General features: G+C 49.6%; 1 protein-coding gene across 20 annotated transcripts in view; it reads left to right on the top strand.

The window, feature by feature from the left end:
* PTPRS (protein tyrosine phosphatase receptor type S) overlaps positions 1-17,691 on the top strand; it is a 247,577-nt gene that overhangs the window by 109,345 nt on the left and 120,541 nt on the right. For all 20 annotated transcript variants that reach the window (XM_048830997.2, XM_075123316.1, XM_075123328.1 and 17 more), the window contains exon 2: positions 2,804-2,971. In XM_048830997.2, coding sequence (XP_048686954.2) covers positions 2,884-2,971 — 88 coding nt within the window. In that variant the 5' untranslated portion in view covers positions 2,804-2,883. The remainder of the gene's footprint in view (positions 1-2,803; positions 2,972-17,691) is intronic.

Genomic DNA, 17,691 nt, shown 5'->3' with positions numbered 1-17,691 from the left:
CAAGGGCTTTGGGAAGCACATTAGCACCAGAGCAGAAGTGTCACCCTCTGGCATCTCTTTTTCTCTCTGCTGGAAGCCGGTGCAGTTGCCCCTTTCACCAGACCTTTTCTGTCCCAACCATTTATGCGGCGTAAAAGCCCTGGTGGAATGGGGCGGGGAGTGGTGATGTCAGTTCAGATCCAGCAGAATGTTCCACATGACTTGTCCGCGTTAATCGGTGCTTTTTGGGGGGCGGCAAGGGGGTATCATTGCCTCTTTCCTGCTCGGAGAGCTCAGAGCCAAAGCAGGTCGCTGGCAACGCATTTAGAAAGCAGTGGAGACACAGAGACATTTAACAGCGTTTATTGTGACCACAAGGGGATTTCATTTAGATAAATAGGTGCTGACCTCCTCGGTGCTCTGGGTGCAGGCTGAACAAGTCGTGGTTTGAAATGTTAAGTGCCTGAAAACATCATAGTGAGGAAGATTTCCTCCCACCAATGGGACTCAGAAGCCACTCGTTTGCGGCTAGCAGGAAAATAATCCCAACTGTAACCAACTTGATTCAGTTTCCTTTGTGCTGTGTTTATCGCACAGTCCTCCTTTAATTAACAGTTGCCATCACAATGATTCCTAATGCCCTTGGACCCTGCCTTCCTCTGTTAAAATAAAAACAACACCCCATTGTTTTTAGTCACTGTCTGTTGGTAGCCTCCGTGTGCTTTTCTAATGGTGTCTCGAACAAGCGTTTCAGAATCGCCCGGCTTGCAGAACCCTGCTTTCCTGTGCCGCCCGCACATGTTTTTAAATAGCTGGCCATGAGTTGTTAAAGAGCTAGCCTCACATCCCGCGTGCATCAGGCGGCTTAGAATCCGTGAAGTACGAGTCCAAAGCTGCTGGCTGAGAGGATGCTGCTTGGGGATGAATATTACAAGCTGTAATATCTAAGGGCCTTTCTTATTTATCCTGGGTTCTTTCTCCTTAGTGGTGCAAAGCAGCTGTCTTGATAAGTTATTAGGACAGAGAAAGATCAAGACGCTCATTCAGATTGCATCTCCGGATAGCTTCATGCTCTGATACGTATCGGAGGGTCTAGGCAGCCTCTCCTGCCCCCTTAGCCCATCCTATTAAAATGTGTCCCGTGTTGCTTTTTTCAAAAGGCAGCAAATCCCGATTTTTGTATTTAATGTAAGTAACATACAGCAGATAAGAACCTACTTAGATCTAAGGGGATCCCCCAGAGACAGAGAATGCTTCCCCATTATTCTAGTGTCTCATGTCGGTTTATCGCTGGATCATTGGGGTGTCTCTGTCAACATCGATGGTATGAGGTGGGCAGTGCTCTTTGTTCTGTCGCCCTTTTCAGCCCTTCTGGGGCAAAGTCTGCCGTTCCTGCTGGCAAAAATGTTAAGGGCAATTGAGACGGGGGCCAGAGTCACTACTGAGAAGATGACCCTTGGGTGCTACTTAGGCAGCTCAAAGGGGCGGGGGTCTGTCTCCCTGGAACTCCCTGCTGCTTTAAAGCTGGAGGAGGTGACTCCTGCCTCCCAGGCTCCCCCAGCTCCACTGGCCTTCACTGGCTCGCTAGCTCTACCTCCTGCCGGGGCACTCGGGGGGGGGGGGGGGGGGAGAAATCAGGATGATGGAGCCATAGCCAGCTCCTTGGCACCCCCTTTCTGACCTGCCCCAAGCAGACTCAACCACAGGCCATAAATTGTTTTGGTGTCGTCTTCTTTTGGGGCCTGGCTGCTAAACAACTAAAACAGTGCTTCAGCAAGGATTCGTTCCCACCCCTGGGCTTCCAGCTGCCCGTTCAGTCCCGCCATAATAAAAAACATTTCGTGGTTCTATCACACTCGTCTTGATCAAAGCACGTTATAAATGTAACTCCTCCCAAGCCCTGTGAGCTGGGAAAGATCATTATTGACAGCGGGGGGAGCTGAGGCACAGTGCAGGGAGAGCCCCTTGCCCCAAGCACGCAGAGGGTAGCTGGCGTCGGGGCTGGGATTAGAACTCACGGGAGGTGGTCAGAGTACTCAAGTTTAAGGCCAGAAGGGACCATCCACCTAGTGTGACCTGACTGTCACAAGCCGTTCAACATCACCAAGCCCAACAATGGGAATTAGATCAAAGTATTACAGCCCTCAGGAGTCTAAACTATTGTCTGCACTGAAGTCGCACCGGTGACTCTGCGGCACCTCGGCTTGTGCACATCCGGGCGATTGTTTTGCTGCCCCCAGAGCTTGGCTGAGCAGGGAGCAAAGCCCTCCCCCAGACACAGATATCTTCAGGGGGCACACAGGAAACGTCCCCCCCCATCCCCTGCTCATCTCTTTTGGTGGATTTTTTTCCCCCTCCCCTGTTTTTTCCATTCGCTCCAGTGCGTGGAAAATCTCTCTTTCAGAGGATTTCTGTGCCCATCAGGTCAGATCACTTCACACCTCGTCGCCCAGCCCGTGCGGCTGTTCCAGGGGAGGGAGAGGGATTGGGGGAGGGAGCGCATGGTGGTGAGGGTTAAACTGTAAACACAGGCTCTGCCGAGGTCTCCTGCCCATTCTTCTCTTCCCTGGCGTGATCCCTTTTGAGTGTGCAAGTGGCTTGTCGTTATCTGCCAAAGCCATAAACCTGGGGCAGGCCAGCTTGATGATGGAGTCAGCTTCAGGGCCATTTTAGTCCTCTGATGTTTCCACATGGGACTGTTGTGTTCCTGTGTACAGCTCCCCCCCCTGCTCCGATGTGCTTTCAGTTCCCTCTCCCCCTTGGATAACAGCTGCCCCCCACGCTCTTGTCTGACTGTCTCCCGGTTCCTTTTGTCTCCCTGCAGGTGCTGACGTCCCTTTGGAGGCTCTGTGAGTTTCGCTGAACTGGGGCCTTCCTGGCTGGGTTGGGAGGTCATTGCCAAGAATGAGGATCCTTTGCAGCCCGGGAATGTCTTCGCTGGTCCCGCTCGTGAACCTCCTCTCCTTGCTTCTGACTGGCTGCGTGTCTGAAAGTAAGTGACCTCCCACCCCTTAGCTTCTTGGCTTTTACCTGGCATCTCCGCCACTCGCGTCCCTTTGTGGAGGAATAGCAGCTCAGTCCTTGGAGAAGGGATACTGGCCTGATGGAGGGTCTCTTTTTAAAGGGCCGGTTAGCACATCCCCTCCCCAACCCCTTAATAAATGTTGAGTGTGAATTTGGTGCAGGGGAAGGGTTTGGTGCTTCGAAGGCCTCTGCGTATCTCCAACCCAGGCATCTCAAGCTTCCCATGTGCTCCCCAGCTATTGTTCCCAACCCTGCCTTCAAGGGATCTTGTATGGAGAAGTGGGAGGGGCAGCACAGTCTGTTGCCCATTTTGGTCTCCGCAGAGACTGCCAAATTGGCATGGGGATGTCTAGCGCTGTGGGACTTTTACTGATGTCACCCCTTGCTTGTTGGGAATGGGACTGAGACCCGGCAAACTCATTTCACATGGTCCTGTCCAGTTCTCCCCTTCCCATCTTTCGGACACTAACCACCCTTGGCCTGCTGCTCACCAGAGTTGGATTCAAACCAGCAGCTGAAGCACGAGTTGTCTGTTCCCCGTCTTGTGAGCCAACCGGTCCCAGTTTAACACTGTTTATATCGTCTCTGCCTTGCAAGTACTGCTGTAAAAACCTCAGCGACTTGAATGTAATGTTCCTTCAGCACGAAGGCCGATCGCTCGGGGATCAGCAGAATCGGCTGATTGAATTATGACTTTCTTCTCCCCAGCAAAGCTTCTCGAAGCTTGCGAAAGAGCCGTTCTGGTCAGCACAGCTCTCGACAGCTTTGCACGTAATCGCTTTGTTATCAGGGTTTATTAAGAGGATGTGTTCGGGGATTAAATGGGGAAGGAGACCCTTTGTCGCTGGGATTTTTTTGGTTTTGTTTGATAGCGCTCTGTCTTCTCTGCGGAAGATGGGGCAGGTGTTTGCCATTCCCTAGCATAGCACTCATTTTTGTACAAGTTCCGTTTAGCGCATATGTTTGGGAGGATTGTACGTGTATGGGAAGATATGGTACTTCCTCATTTACTAAGAGAGGGAAGGGAATTGATCTCCAAGAGGTTCAGAGCTGGCTCATTTCCCTGATGTGAATCTCAGCATTTCTAATGTACCGTTCTATGTACATGCGTGTGTATTGTCATAATGGTGGCACTGTGGTCTAGTGGCTAAAACAGGGCTGAGAACGTGGAGGCAGGACTCCTGGGTTCTGTTGTTGCCACCGACTCATGGTGTGACCCTGCACGAGTCACTTGGGCCCCTGTTATGAAGCGTGCGTACAGTTTTGCATGCAGAAAAACCCAGTGTATGTTTGTGCCCAAGGGTTTGCATGTGTGTGCATCTTGGCCTGCACACAGCCCTGACTTGTGTATGTCCCGAGCAGCTAGGAGAATTGGGCCCCATAATTTTTTTTTTTTAAAGATGTGTGCATCTGAATGGAGCGCTCACAATCCCTACTGATGCCTGTTGGAGCTTTGGGGGCCCAGCACTTCTGAATAGCAGGCCCATAAACCTTAACCTCCTTGCAGTCTTGGTTTTCCCTGTCTATATCATGGGAGGGGGAATCTATGTACCTAACTCCAGTGGGGTGGGGCTTAGTTACGGCACATTTGTGAAGTGGTTTGAGATCCCCCAAGGCTGCTACACAACTGCTCAGTATCTTTGCTGTGTTTGAGAGAAACCAGGCTGTGCTTTAGGAAGTGCAGCTGTTTGGGAAAGACAGATTGTGGCTGACGGTACCTGTTGCATGGCCCAAGCTGTGCCGGTGACTGGCATCACTAAACACCTTGTTGCTGGCTGCCAGGAAGCTGCCTGGCTTTTCTTCACGGTAACTCTGCAGTATTCTCCGGCCCCAGACAATAAAAGCTGTGTGTGCGCGTGCATGTGTGTGTGGCCCCCTCACGTCCCTGACAATAAAGCTGTGTGTGTATGTGTTATATCTTGCTTTCTCTGGGTTTATTTGGTCCCTGTGTGCAGATTTACCTTCCGGCCCTTCGCACATCTCCAGTACAAGACCTAAAAAGACCCAGCCTGTTTTGCCCTGACCTGCAGGCTGCTGTTTGTCATGGGCAGATGAGTGAGTGGGAGATGATTAGGGGGTTCCTCCCACTCTGTCCGGCCGGCTCCTATCCTGTGCTGGGAGTAGGTGGGCAGGGTTTCCCTTCTATCCTGCAGGGTTCTCCCTCGACTCAGGGGATGGGGATGCTAAGAGGATGGGGAGCAGAATTTCTCTTTGTCCCTGTCCTGCAGAATTGTGTCCCCTTGGCCGAAGGGCATTGAAATGTCACGGTTTCTCTTCCTCTGTATTTCAGGGTAGCTTGTGGTCTGACAGGCAGGGCTGTGTGTGTGTGGCTGTGGCTGCAAGGGATTCTCTCCCAATCTATTCCTAGGGGTCTGATGCTGCTGGAGACCTCGTTGGGCTGTACCTGTGAATAAACGAACAGTGATAATGAGTTGGTTTGGGCACTGGTGCACCTCGGTCCCTCCTGTTCTCCACCTGCAGCACATGCTAGTCAAGTCTCCTGTGGGCTGGAGTACTGGGCTTTGATTTTGGTCACTGGGTTTGGGTGGTGCTGGTGGCCTGTGATGTGGAGATCAGACCAGATCCTTCAGGTCTTAACATCTATGACCCCCCCCCCCACCTCATGCACTCCAAGAGCTGTTGATTTGGAAGAGATGGCTGGGGGCCACCTGGGATGCCCCAGCCTCCACCAGCCCGGTCTGTAGTGCTGGAGCCAGTCTGTGCCACTTGCCGGGGAGATGTATCCACAGCAAACAGCTTTGCCTGTCACAACCGTTGAGGCAGCGTGAGGAGCTGCCATTGTTCTGACAATATCGTCTCCTGTTGTGTGGCCTTGGGTTCTCTCGCGTAATCCCTTGGCCGGCTTCCATTTGCATGGTGCTCACCACAGCACTGACCTGTTTTCCTGTCCTCATTCCCCATGGGACACCACGGCTTTTCAGCCACCAAGGCTGTGTCAACCAGGTAGTGGTTTCGTCCCTTGCCTGTTAGGCGTCCCAGCTCAGAGATTACAAACTTCTTGCTCCTGAGTGGTGGCTTCTTCCCAGCTCCAGAGGGTGGGCTTGTAGCAAAAGCATAGAGCTGAGAGCCAGGATTCCTGCGATCTACTCCCACCTTAGTCATCTCTCTATGCGACTCTGGGCAAACCACTGCTTCTTCTGTGCCTCAGTTTACCCCCTATAAAAAGGCTCTTCAAACACTTCCCCCTGTTTCGCAGGTGTGTTGGCAGATTTAAATCATTGTCTGAGACTTTTGACGAAAACGCAGTATGGAAAGGACAGCCGTGGTATCATACTTTATTTTTAACCTACTGCTCTTACTAGACACCTTTAAGGTAAGTATAAGTGAAAGGGGACAAAGAAATACATTTTATCTGTTTGTTTGGTTTTTTCCTTTCAGCCTTTCCCCTGCATAGTTGGGGACAGGCACAGAATTTGAAATGGTTAACTTTGGTTTTGTGGAGTTCTTTTGTTTTGTTTTTGTTTTAAGTTCCTTATATGGTAAGTGCTATCATTGTTTGTTCAAACAACCCTCAGCAATAATAATGCTTAACATAAGAACGGCCATACTGGGTCAGACCTGTGGTCCATCTAACCCAGTATCCTGTCTGCCTATAGTGGCCAGGGCAAGATGCTTCAAAAGCAATGAACAGAACAGGGCAATCATCAAGTGATCCATCCCCTGTCGTCCAGTGCCAGCTTCTGGCAGTCAAAGGTTTAGGGACACCCAGAGCATGGGGTTGCATCTCTACCCATCCTGGCTAATAGCCTTTGATAGACCTATCAATGAAATTCTCATTCATTTTTGAATCTAGTTATAGTTTTGGCCTTCACAACATCCCCTGGCAAGGAGTTCTACAGGTTGACTGTCTGTAGTGTGAAGAAGTGCTTCCTTTTGGGTGTTTTAAACCTGCTGCCTAATGCTTGTGCTACAGTTGCACCTAGAGGCCTTCCCAGAGATCCCATTGTGCTAGGCACTGTACATATGTCCACACACACAGTGAGAGACAGTACCTGCCCCAAAGACCTTACAATCTAACTCAACAAGGGAAATAGGCATGGAACCAGGAAATGACTTGCCCGAGATCAGTGGGGCACCAGATTCCTTGATTCCCAGTACAGACCTTGGAGCCTCTGCCTCTAGAACCTTGGAGCCTCTTACTTGCGCGTGTGAATATACAGAATAAGGTTTGTCTCCGGGGATGGCATACTAAAGAAGCCACAGGATCTTTCCTGGCCCCTTCTTTATGACGTACAAATCCATTTGATGCAGTAGTATGTGATAGGCCATATAGATTTGGCCTCCTATCCCCATCTCTGACCTGAAGGAGCTGTATGCATTTTTAAGTGCTTCTCAATCACAGATCAGGCCACTTACCAAGTAGAAATGTTTTATTCTTATGAGCAAAATTAGCATGTTTGCTCTTAAAGTGCATTTCACTCATTGATTAAACCTTTGCATTTTACGGTAGAACCTTGCTAATTGGTACTTCGTTCAGCCCTGCACAGAGAGCTGGTAGCCTCTGTTCCCCACCCTAGCAAAGATTTAATAGCAGGTGTTGTAGTGAGCATGACTTATTACTGATGTTTCCTTCTTTTTACATGTTCTAGAACAATTCCTAGCATTCTCCCAAGTATTACTGCAAATAATTACAGCTCAATTGTAATTGACAAAACAAAAGGATAAAGCCCATTTTCTGATTCATTACCTGGGCATCTTTCCTTCAGTTGCGCTTGCTTTGTCCTTGATTTGCAGAATGCCGTAACTCTCAATGGGCTCACCGTTCTCCGGCACTTTCAAACTGCGCTGCTGCCCTGATGTAATGCTGTTGTGGAGGCTGGTTGTAGGCGGCCGCATGGCTGGCTTGCTGTTTAAGGAGGGGACTGTAGTTGGGTATGTGCCCCATGCCAGCATGAAAAGAGTTAACTAGCGCTAGAGAGCTCCGTGAAGGCACCTTGCCCCCGCTTAGTGCCCCAGCCCCCACTTAGTGATGAATCCTAGCTGAGGGATACTATGAAGAGAGGAAGTCTGCAGTGGGTTGTGGCCGGGCTAGAGTCAGGGACTCTGCAGTCAGTCTCTGGGATTAGAGAGTGCAAGGATCCCCAGGAGGGCAGAAGGGTATTGAAGTTTGCACATATATGCAGGAATTGATTGGGAGGTTCTAGAGGAGAGCCCTACAAATCCTAGCCCCAGCCGAAGGCTAACCTTAGAGAGGCCTAAGAGAGGCTGGGTAGGAAGAGAAGCCCAGTGAAACAGCAGCAAGGAGATGAACTGAGCAGATCTTGGTTGCTGGTTATAGGATCCCTGGGCCAGAACTTGGTGTAGGGGAAGAACTTGGGTTCTCCTGCCAGCCACTGGCCAGGTGGCATGAGTCCAGAAAGGGGGCAGGGATGGCAGAGAGCCTTGAGGGGAGGGGTGAGAACAGTGGGGCCTGGAGTTGGGGCTGAAGACTTTACTGGTCTGTTAATTGGTGGGCCTTTTGATACACCAGAAAGGGCGAGAATTTAAAGGGACCCGTCTGGAAGGCCACATCACAAGAAGAGAGCGAGAGAGAGAGCGCTCTGCACGGCTGGAGCAGCTGTTGGCAAGGGTGCTAGGCAGTGAACAAGCTGCTATGCCAATCCCAGCCCTTAGGGGCACATCTGTGATAAGGGCACTCTTTTACAGGGAGTACGTCTTGCACACCCAGGAGTCTAGTCTAGATACATCTAGTATGTCTACATGGGAAGCCGGCTGCTGTGGCAGCCAGTCTGAGTTTACAGCATCAGGCTCACAGGACTCATGCTATGGTGCTAAAAACAGCTGTGTAGTTATTTGGGCTCAAGATGGAGCTCCCCTCTTCCTGAGTCTTCAGAGCCCACGGTTGAGCCCGAGCCCAAACATCTACACAGCTATTATCAGTGCCCATAGCAGAGTCTGAGCTCTGAGACTCACTGCTGTGGGACCCTGCCTTCTGTGTTGACGTACCCTAGGAGATGATGTGGTGGTGGGTGGGTGGGGAATATGCCTGTCTAGATCATTGTTACAGCTAGACTCTGTACACACCGTGTTATAAATATAAAGGGAAGGGTAAACACCTTTAAATCCCTCCTGGCCAGAGGAAAAACCCTTTCACCTGTAAAGGGTTAAGAAGCTAGGATGACCTCGCTGGCACCTGACCGAAATGACCAATGAGGAGACAAGATACTTTCAAAGCTGGAGGGGGGAGAAACAAAGGTTCTCTCTGTCTGTGTGTTGCTTTTGCCGGGACCAGAGCAGGAATGCAGGTCGGAACTCCTGTAAAGGGTTAATAAGCAATCTAGTTAAATATGCATTAGATTCTGTTTTGTTTAAATGGCTGACAAAATAAGTTGTGCTGAATGGAATGTATATTCCTGTTTTTGTGTCTTTTTGTAACTAAAGGTTTTGCCTAGAGGGATTCTCTATGTTTTGAATCTGATTACCCTGTGAGTTATTTACCATCCCGATTTTACAGAGGTGATTCTTTTACTTTTTCTTCAATTAAAATTCTTCTTTTAAGAACCTGATTGCTTTTTCATTGTTCTTAAGATCCAAGGGTTTGGGTCTGTGTTCACCTATGCAAATTGGTGAGGATTTTTATCAAGCCTTCCCCAGGAAAGGGGAGTAGGGTTTGGGAGGATTTTGGGGGGGAAAGATGTTTCCAAGCGGGCTCTTTCCCTGTTATATATTTGTTACACACTTGGTGGTGGCAGCAATAAAGTCCAGGGGCAAAAGGTAAAATAGTTTGTACCTTGGGGAAGTTTTAACCTAAGCTGGTAAAAATAAGCTTAGGGGGTTTTTCATGCAGGTCCCCACATCTGTACCCTAGAGTTCAGAGTGGGGAAGGAACCTTGACACACCATGTCAGTGTAACCCACTGGTCAGTGTGTGTCCATATATCTCCTTTTGTGCCCAGTCCACGAGGATGTGAATCGGTTCTGGAGTTGCAACCGTAACCTGGCTCTTTTGGTTTAAGCTGTAGCAGTTTGTGCTTTTAGCTCTGGAGGTCTTTGGTTCAATCCTTGGGGTTGGCCAAGATGGCAGCTGTAGTGAAACCAGAAAGGAGGTGCTGCTCTCCATCGTGGGCCTCTATGGACCTTTTAAGATGGCCCCCGCTCTACATGGATCTTTCTCAGAGAGCAGAGGATGTATTGGGAGACTGCAGTCCTCTCTTCAAATACACGCACCCTGGGAGCAACTCATGATGGCGCACTGACACTGTGATGTGATGGAATTTACGTCGGCCCCAGAAGGGCTCCTGGATGCATTTGTGTCCTGCGAGCGTAAAGTACTGCATGGGGGATCCTCCTGCAGAAATCAAGAGGCTGAACTGGAGAACTATTGCCTGCATCTCTCCCTGGTGTGTGTTTAGGGAGCAGCTGATCTTGCGAGAGGGACGCCCAGCAGGGAGAATGCTTGGGGGACGATAGTGGTTGGGTTGCTAACTGGTGGGGAGCGTCTGTCTGCAGCTGCTCCTCATGCCCTCTGCCAGCACTGTCTCAAGTGGATTGAGAGAGGAAGAGGAGACCTGATTGCACCGACCAAGGCTGTGGGGCCTGTGTGGGAGGGAGTGCTGCTTACGCAAGCCAAGGAGAGGAGGAGAGCTCCCATCTGCTTCTGGCGCAGCTAAGCGGGGAGCTGTGCTCCCCTCACGCACCTGCTTAGTTTACTGTCTGCCATGCTCCTCCATAGGTGGGAGACAACTTGCTCACCCTTGTTCCTTCTGAGACCCCTCCCTGTCCTGTCTCTCAGCTGCTCTTCAGTCTGCCGTTGTCAAGGGCTCCGGACCACTCAAGGATGCCGAATTAAGCCTGTGTGTCACCATGCTTCAGTGCCTGATTAAATTAAACCTTGTCTGTATGGATCGAGTGATGTCACTTGGTTTTTCTATTATTATTATTATTATTATTTATTATTATTTAAATCAAATAGAAAATGCCAACTTTTCAATCAGAACAAGAGAAGAAATAAATAACCTTTGGAAAGCCTCTGCGGTGGGGAAAGATCATCACCTGCACCCAGGCAGCTGCCAGACTAAGGCGCGTTGGGATTTCCGCTGCCAGGGGGCGTTAGACACCCTCCTTTGGGTTTCTGCAGGAGCGAGGTGTCCATCATTGGAACAGCTGGCCTCCTACCATAGATTCTTGCTTTTGGATATAGTTGGATCACTAGGAATAATCCAGCTCTCCAGTGTGGGATTGACAATGGTGAGAAAATGGTGGCTGGAGGGAAGGTGCGGGCATCTGAGAGTTAGGATCCCTGGGTTTCTTTTGCGCTCCTGGATCATGTGGGTGCTTCGGAAAAAGCCCACTCAGCAGACGAGATGGTCCCATGCTGCTGCTTTCGCCTTTCATCCAACAGGCTCCTGAGGGGCTGTACAAACTAGAGTGTTGATTCTGCAGACTTATACATAGGGATTTATTTATCTGCCGTTAAAATTACAGCCGCTTCTGAGCTGAATCCCAACGATTGTGCTCAGAAGAATCACTTACCTCATTGAAACTACCAAGGGAATATTTTATTTATTTTAAGTGCATCCGGCCAGTGATCTAGGCACAGGCATGATAAAAACATCGACAAATCCTACCAAGCTCCTCCCGTCCTAATAGTCTATTTGACATTTAACATAAATCAAACTTCTTGGCCCTTTTTTTTAGGCACGAGGAATGGAATGATTTAAATTGCAGCTTGACCAGGACCCTGGCAGGAATATATGGAAAAAGTGCAGTGGATTTTTGTAATGACCAACTGCTCCGCTTGTTCTTAAAACAGCATCTCCTAGTCTGGTTCTGGGGCTTTATGTACAGCACAGATTTGGGGAGGTGGGTGGGATGACCCCTACTTAGTCATCAACACTGCTCCCAGCAGCACAGCACCCCCTAGTGCTGCTTTGGAATCCATACTGACTCAGAGGAAAGCACCCTCGACTCCACCACTGAGTCACTTGTACCATTTATTGCCTCACCCTGGGTTTTCCTAGTGGTTCCCCATGCAAGGGCTGACCTAGCCTTATGAAACTTGACTCTGAAGACCATGTCCTCTAAAGCAGCTGTTTGGCTGCATAAGTGTCAGTATCTCAGGATTTGAATTTTAGATGGACTGTAGGGTACTGAACCCTTAAAAACTTATGTGCCCTGATTTCCTTAACTTGCCTCTTGTGACTTGCTGAGAAGACTCCAGCCTCTGTCTCCCAGAGCCAAGGATCTGGTCTGAAAGTTCCTCCTTATAAAGACACCGATTGCTTCTGACATCTCCACTTCCTACTTCTGGCTTTGGAGTGATGTGGCCCAGAATCGCTTGATGCAAGCTGTGCACTTTATTGCATGGCTGTTACCTGGCTGGAGCAGGATGGCTCCTTCTCACTGCTTTGGGGATCGTTCCAGTTGGGGTTTGGAGTCTTCCAAGAGAGAGCCTGTGTGAGAAATGCCCCACTCCTCCCCTCGGGGGAACATCTGTCATTGGCTGGCTTGGATGTTTGGAGACAGTGGAGCTGTGGCCAAGTCATGTCTGTGGAGCTGCCTTCCTGTATCCTATACCAAGGCCCTGAAAAGAACAGAGGTTGAATGTACCAGCTCTAAGGTTTTGACTTTTGTTGGCAGGGTGGGAAAGGAACAGCCATTTGCTGGGTTCCAGAGTCTGGGTCAACAGGTGAGTTGTATTGAAATGATGTGCGTGTTACTTACTGTCTCTGTTGCAGTCTTCATGCAGCACATTATGTGAGTGTATTTGGGCATCTAGACCCACGTCTTCGCCATGTGCTCATGAAAAAACTGGGGCTCTTTCCCCATGTCATGTTATCCCATTCACCCATAAGCCATTAGTGTCCCTTTACACCTTGCTTTTGATGGACCTTTATCCCAGCAAGATCCTGCATGTGTTGGCTGGAGTTGTGAGAATCTTATTTTCCTTCTGGCTGAATAGGGCCTTCTTTGGGGGCCAACCCTATATGGACGGGAGCAGTCATTGCTGTGTATCTGCAAAGACGTCTCTGCCCCTTGCTGGCTGGGAGAGCACAAGAGTCAGACCCTAGATGCCAAAGCCAGGCATCACGCAGGGCCACCAGACCAGCCCTGATTTGGTATCTCTTGTCCTGCCAAAGGAGCAGGAAACGCATTCCCTGATGCATATGCCCAGACCAGAGCTCTCTGCACTTCTGATTTCCTGTCTTACAGGCCATTTTTATTCACTGTACCCGCTGGGCAAGACTCCTTCCCTGCACTCTAATCAGTGCATCCCTTGGTAACAGTGTCCCAGTTCCCACCTTGGAGGAAGCCATCCTATCTTCTTTGCATGGACCGCTGCCTTGAACTTTTTGGATTGTTCACATTTGGACACAGGCACAGATTAAAAAAACCCAACCAACCACAGAATCCATCATCTGACTGACTGATGTGCTGGCTCCAAATTCTGGGCTGCGTGATTGCATTGCTAAACTTAGTGCTTAATTCGTGCTAGGGCTGATCCCCGACACCTCTAGGTTTGGCAGTTCATCGGCCTGGCACCTCTGGGCTTGCCACGTCAGTTAATGAAGTTAAAAAAAAAAATTGCTGGAGCCATGGCAGCTCTTTCATTACAAATTTAAGTGCTGGTTAAACTCTTCCAGCATGTAATGAAGTGGGAGCGGTACTCTTCGCCTCTGCCAGCTGGAGGTGCTGCAGGGAATGGTGGAACAATCCCCATGGGCAGGCTATGTGGGCTGATGGATAGGGCACTGGGGTGGGAGTGCGGAGCTCTGCCGCTGATCTGCTGTGTGTCTTCAGGCAAGTCATTCAATCTCCCTGTGCTGCTTTGTCTCCTCATAACATTTGTCTTGTAAGTGTGGACTGCAAATTCTTTGGGGCAAGGCCTCGTAGGCGCTGACTCCGTGGGTGCTCCAGGGCTGGAGCGAAGATCGCAACTAATCTACGTCTTATTCTCCCTGGGAGAAAGTGCTACGGGGTGCTGTTAGAGTTGCAGGTATTCCTGCAAAAGGTGACGCTGCAATGAATTATTTGGATGGTTGGGATGGAGAATATGGGTTGATCTCTTCCCAAGCGGAGTTTAGCAAGACTCATCCTGCTGTTGTTGATGAAAAAGTGTCAGAGATTCAATGGGCGGGGTGAGGCTGGTGCCAGGTCTGACATTTTCTTTCAGGGGCCAAGGGGAAAAGAAAAGCTTGTATTTAAACCAAACCAAAAAAGCTTCCCCCCTTCCGCCACCAACTAGTTTATTGTTCTAGAAAGTTTCTCCAACGTCCTCCAAACCTTTAATTGATTCAGGAGCATAAAATCAAGAAGGGGGGAAGAGAGCGCGAGAGAGGAATGGTGTGAGCGATTTGAATAATTTATTGTCCTTTGAAGTTGCAAGAGAAATTTCAGCTGCCTTGGGGAGTAATTTCTCCCCATTCTGAAAGGGTTTTCTCCTCATTTTAAACTCGTCCAGAAGATGCTGATCGTTTTTGCATTTTCTGCATAATTAATGAAAGCGTTTCCCCCTCTCCCCCCCCCCCCCCGCCCCCTTTACAACCTCTGAAGTGGGGAGGTTTGGAGGGTTGTGAAATGTTGTTGGCAGTTTTTAATCAAGAAAATCAAATTAATTTGACTGTCTCCCCTCTGCACCCCTTCTAATTTATAACTTTATTTACAAATTAGTCTTTGCTTTCGGTTAAGAGTGTGGACACATCCAGATACTCAGCCTGGCCTTTGATAGGTGTTCCTGGAATTTTTTAAAGGCATGTATTGTCCTGTTCTTATGGTTTTCCACCTATTAAAGGGCACCTTGAGACCAGCCCTTGCCCCCAGCCAGTGAGTCCCAAACTATGAGGTGTCTGGTACCTTCAACTTTCATTGACCTGAGTGGGAGCTGAGGATGGTCGTATCTCACAGCATCAGATACATGACTCTTTAATTCCAGTATACACTTCTTCAGATGAATGAAAGACACACTTTACCCTAGATCATAGAATCATAGAATATCAGGGTTGGAAGGGACCTCAGGAGGTCATCTAGTCCAACTCCCTGCTCAAAAGCTAGACCCATCCCCAATTAAATCATCCCAGCCAGGGCTTTGTCAAGCCTGACCTTAAAAACTTCTAAGGAAGGAGATTCCACCACCTCCCTAGGCAACGCATTCCAGTGTTTCACCACCCTCCTAGTGAAAAAGTTTTTCCTAATATCCAACCTAAACCTCCCCCACTGCAACTTGAGACCATTACTCCTTGTCCTGTCTTCTTCCACCACTGAGAATAGTCTAGAACCATCCTCTCTGGAACCACCTCTCAGGTAGTTGAAAACAGCTATCAAATCCCCCCTCATTCTTCTCTTCCGCAGACTAAACAATCCCAGTTCCCTCAGCCTCTCCTCATAAGTCATGTGTTCCAGACCCCTAATCATTTTTGTTGCCCTTCGTTGGACTCTCTCCAATTTATCCACATCCTTCTTGTAGTGTGGGACCCAAAACTGGACACAGTACTCCAGATGAGGCCTCACCAATGTCGAATAGAGGGGAACGATCACGTCCCTCGATCTGCTGGCAATGCCCCTACTTACACATCCCAAAATGCCATTGGCCTTCTTGGCAACAAGGGCACACTGTTGACTCATATCCAGCTTCTCGTCCACTGTCACCCCTAGGTCCTTTTCCGCAGAACTGCTGCCTAGCCATTCGGTCCCTAGTCTATAGCTGTGCTTTGGGTTCTTCCATCCTAAGTGCAGGACCCTGCACTTATCCTTATTGAACCTCATCAGATTTCTTTTGGCCCAATCCTCCAATTTGTCTAGGTCCCTCTGTATCCTATCCCTGCCCTCCAGCGTATCTACCACTCCTCCCAGTTTAGTATCATCCGCAAATTTGCTGAGAGTGCAATCCACACCATCCTCCAGATCATTTATGAAGATATTGAACAAAACTAGCCCCAGGACCGACCCCTGGGGCACTCCACTTGACACCGGCTGCCAACTAGACATGGAGCCATTGATCACTACCCGTTGAGCCCAACAATCTAGCCAACTTTCTACCCACCTTATAGTGCATTCATCCAGCCCATACTTCTTTAACTTGCTGACAAGAATACTGTGGGAGACAGTGTCAAAAGCTTTGCTAAAGTCAAGAAACAATACATCCACTGCTTTCCCTTCATCCACAGAACCAGTAATCTCATCATAGAAGGCGATTAGATTAGTCAGGCATGACCTTCCCTTGGTGAATCCATGCTGACTGTTCCTGATCACTTTCCTCTCATGTAAGTGCTTCAGGATTGATTCTTTGAGGACCTGCTCCATGATTTTTCCGGGGACTGAGGTGAGGCTGACTGGCCTGTAGTTCCCAGGATCCTCCTTCTTCCCTTTTTTAAAGATTGGCACTACATTAGCCATTACATTAGATCTCTGGAGAGGAGTTATTAACCCTCCGCCAGGACACAGAGCCTCCGGTTCTTGGCAGGTTTAGATCTTTTATGGAAACCTGCCCTGCAATGAGAGAACCTCCTCTTCCCCAGTCTCCACCCTGGGGAGGACAGGAGTTCTGGGCTAATTTCCTGCTGCTTCTCTCTGGATTGAGAGACAGTATGTCAGTTTCCTCCGTGTTGTGACTAGACAGGAAAGTGAGCCTGAACATGCATGGCGAAGATTTTCTCCTCCACATTAGGTTGCTTGATCAGGAGAAAGCCCTCTAGTTTTTCCTCTCTTACGTTTAGCATGAACTTAACCACTGGACCTCAATGGTGCATTTAGCCTGTAGTTGTCCTGAGGCTGACTTCCTATTTCCCATCTCCCTGCCAGCGCTGTTATCTGGATACTTCCTTTTCCTCCATTGTGCACAAGCAGGTAGTAAAAGTCTGAACACCAGAGGACTGTGGGTGGGAGATAGGCCTGGTCTACACTCAACCTTTAGGTTTCCCTAGCTACAGCTCTCGGGGATGTGAAAAATTCCCACCCTGGAGGGCCGTAGCTATGCCAACCTAATCCCAGGTGTAGACACAGCTAGGTTGGCAGAAGAATGCTTCTGTTGACCAAGCTGCCTCTGTCTCTTGGCCAGCTCTGGCCATAGGGGTGTCCTGGCCCTCTGGCCAGACCACTTTGCAGAGGCCTGCCTCTTCTGGGCAAAGCCCAAAACAAATGTAAGTGAAACCAAACCTTGAGCCCAACTGTGCTCAGCTGGTAGCTTGACACAATACATTGGCCCCACTGGGCCTGAACAGCTCGATAACATTCAGCCACCTTGTTGCAGGCTGCTCTAGGCTGCCCTCCTGTCTAATCACAGGCTCCTGGGCCTTGATCAAGCTCATAGCCCAGTGGCTGGCACATTCCTCCCCTCATTCAGGGGTTCAGACAGGCTACAGCTCCTCAGGGGCCCTGCTTCCAGTCAGGCCGCTGGAGTAGCCTGTCTCCTCTTCCAGCTGGGGTCACCCAGCCCTCTCTGGCCACAGTCCCTGCTCTTCCCCAGCTGGGCTTTGCTTCGAGTTAGGCCTGTCCAGCCTCCGCGCACGAGCAGCCAGCTTAGTTCATCTCTCAGGCCCATATTAACCCTTCCCTGACGTGTGTGGCCACGGTGAATGCTCCATCGCAGGCCCACGTTCTTAAAGCACTGACTGACTCTGGCTGTTTCCATTTTCGTGTTCCCAGCCAGAAGCAGCTTAAGTCAGATTGTCATGCATGCGAAGCTGCTCCCACAACTCTGGTTGAAGCTGACTAAAGATCACCCAGATCCGTT

This window comes from Caretta caretta, chromosome 25 (assembly GCF_965140235.1).
Source record: "Caretta caretta isolate rCarCar2 chromosome 25, rCarCar1.hap1, whole genome shotgun sequence".
In the NCBI taxonomy this organism is placed as follows: domain Eukaryota; kingdom Metazoa; phylum Chordata; order Testudines; family Cheloniidae; genus Caretta; species Caretta caretta.
The sequence above is the reverse complement of the archived record's forward strand: the minus strand, read 5'-3'. Positions and strand labels throughout refer to the sequence as shown.